General features: G+C 31.3%; 1 protein-coding gene across 1 annotated transcript; it reads right to left on the bottom strand.

Annotated features, from left to right (window-relative positions):
* Positions 1-400: 400 nt before the first annotated feature.
* Positions 401-2,068, bottom strand: LOC130816031 (uncharacterized). The gene is made up of 2 exons (XM_057682601.1): positions 725-2,068; positions 401-633 (listed from the first exon to the last, which is right to left on the bottom strand). Exon 1 carries the CDS (start codon positions 1,710-1,712, stop codon positions 1,155-1,157), a length of 558 nt encoding a protein of 185 aa, XP_057538584.1. The 5' UTR covers positions 1,713-2,068; the 3' UTR covers positions 401-633; positions 725-1,154.
* Between the last annotated feature and the right edge of the window lie 743 nt (positions 2,069-2,811).

Raw genomic sequence — 2,811 nt, 5'->3', positions numbered from 1 at the left:
TTATATTGTTTATGGTCCCTATATATTTTCAACTAAATTTATTTAATATTTTTGGTTCACATATTTTTTTTTTTACTAATTTTATTTTAATACTTTTTATGATTTATGGCTTCCACTTGTTTTCATTGAATTTGTTCTTCTAAAAATATATATGCATCACATAAAAGTTTCTATCTTTTTTCTTAATTACCATAAATATTATTTGTGAAAACAATTTTAAGGAAGGTAATATTTTTTCAATGCTCTTTTTATCTTTGTCTTTTTCCATTAATAATGATCCAGTTGTTCAATAATGGTCCAGCTGTTAAGTGGGGATGTGCATGCTAATAAATCATCAATCATATATGGTCCACTTACAAGTTACAGCTATATTACTTTAATTTCTTCTTTAAAATTATAATTTTACATTTTGAATAAATTTATTATTGTGATCGTATCATTTAAAAAATTGATTCAATCTCTTTGTTAGGTAGTTACTAATTTGTTTCCTTGATAATCAAGACAAGCATTATTTCCTTGTCCAAAGTCCATTGTACAGGGTCCAAAACTAATGTATTTCCAATTCCACTTTGTCAATATCAAATCCACAGAAATTATCAATAACACTATTTTTTCCATCAAAAATAATAGTCCCTGTTTTTCAAAAAAAAAAAAAATATTAAGCATATTAGATGATATAAAAATAAATCAATCAAGATGAAAATATAAAAAAACCAAGGAGTACCTTACAGGAAAATACCACGGACCAGACGAGTAACACCCACGTATATTTTAAACGGAGAAGTAACGGAATGAACCAACGACGAAACGAACGCAGCGACGTCACACACATCACATCGAAATCATTTAACGACGACGTAATTGCACCATCTCTGACAACCAAATTCTCAATTGAAATCATTGAAAATGATGAAAATTGAAATATTATTTGAAATTATCTAGTTAGTTAGTCCAGGTAATTCAATCGAGTCCTTACTGAATTCTAAAAGTCCCAAAATTCTTGAACATTACTCATAATTCGATTATAGGAGTTGTAATTATACTGTCATAATATACTATATACACAATTTTTTTTCCATGAATCTCTTGCTTCAGCAATCTTAGATCGCTCGGATTCCAAAACTCATCCGTCAGCAACATCCTTCTGCATTTTACTATGCCGCCATGGACATAACAGAAAGTCTACTTTTCTTGGGTTGAAAATTACATCTTCTTCGTTGTTGATGACTCGACGGACGAATAAGCGCAGCCAAAGCACGTTTCACCAAATCGCCTTCAACAGTTCCAATTCTCACAAGAGAATTCGTCATCGCTGACCTCCGAGCAAACAATCTATTTGACTGATACGGTTGAGCTGCTGAAACATTCCGATTCGATACATTTTTATGCAAACTACACCGAAAAGAACCGGGATGATTCGTCGGTGAACACATACACGTCTTCTTCTGTCCCGCAGTGGCTGGACGCTTTACAGACTGAGCCGAAATAGACCGGTTCGGTGAGTATGAACCGGAGTTAAACCGGACACCTGATGAACCGTTGGAATATAAATTCAGGCGAGTCGGAGATGATGAACGGTGAATGAAGGTTCTAGAAGTGAAGGTGCTTGAAGTTGATGAAGCAAACGATGTTGTATTGGAAGAACCATAGAATCTTCCAGAAGGTGAGAGCGATCTTAGAACTGGTCCGCTAGATTTTCTGGTGACCGCCATTTCTTGTGGTTTTAAAGAGAGAGAAAGAGAAGAAAAAAGAGGGCAGAGGAGAGAGGATTTTTTGTAAGCCGCGGTTCGCTGGCTATTTTGGCAAACCGTGCTTTACTCGAGCAATATATTTATAGGAGGATGTGAGGTATTTTCTTTCTTTTTCTTTTTTACTGTATTTTTATTTTATTTTTTTGGGTTAGAATTTGTTAGACCTAACTAGAGTTAGATAAGAGGTGGGTTAAGGAAGGATAATGATGGTGATGGTGATGGAGATGGTGAAGTCTGTGGGTTGTCGATGGAACGACAGTGTATGATGCCGTTTTCAGCCCACAGCCTCACTTTTTAATTTTAAATTTACTTTGGTTTTTATTATTTAATTTTGCCGAACTATTACATTTAAATCTATGGACTATCAATGTCACCCATTGCATTTCATTACCAGTTTTAGTTGCATGGTGTATTTCAAATTTAACGAGTTTTTTTCATCTTAAAATCCACGGTCCGAGGCCAGAATATTTTTTATTTGATTTTTGATTTGAAGGTAATCAATTGACATCAATAATACTAAAAAAACAAAAAAAAATAAAAAATAAAAAATGATACTCAAACAACGATTACCCAGAAAATATATATATATATATATAAATTAAAGTCAAAAACAGTGTCAAATACACTACCAAAATTCTTAATGCACTACAACATAAAATTAAAATGACACAATTTATATCATTATTCTTGTCTCCAAACCTAATTTGCGACAAAATTGGCAATAAAATGCGATTCATCGCCAACATTTTGTCGCCAAAAACGAGTCTTGTCATTATTTTGTCGCCAAGTTGGCAACAAAACATCATTTTTGTCAACAAACTTGTCGCCGACTTGATTCCTATAATAAAAAATAATTGAATATTATTATTATTATTATTATTGTTAAATATATTAATAACATATTCAATTAATCTTTATAAATAATATTTTAAATTTTTACAAAAGATAATAGTATATTAACAATTAAAAATTTTTAGCAAAATGATCATTAATAATAAAATAACATAAATTGTTACAAAAAAATTGTTTGAAGAAAATTTATACAAAAAATAATATCTAA

This window comes from Amaranthus tricolor, chromosome 6 (assembly GCF_026212465.1).
Source record: "Amaranthus tricolor cultivar Red isolate AtriRed21 chromosome 6, ASM2621246v1, whole genome shotgun sequence".
NCBI lineage: Eukaryota > Viridiplantae > Streptophyta > Magnoliopsida > Caryophyllales > Amaranthaceae > Amaranthus > Amaranthus tricolor.
This window is presented reverse-complemented; position numbering and strand designations above follow the sequence as displayed.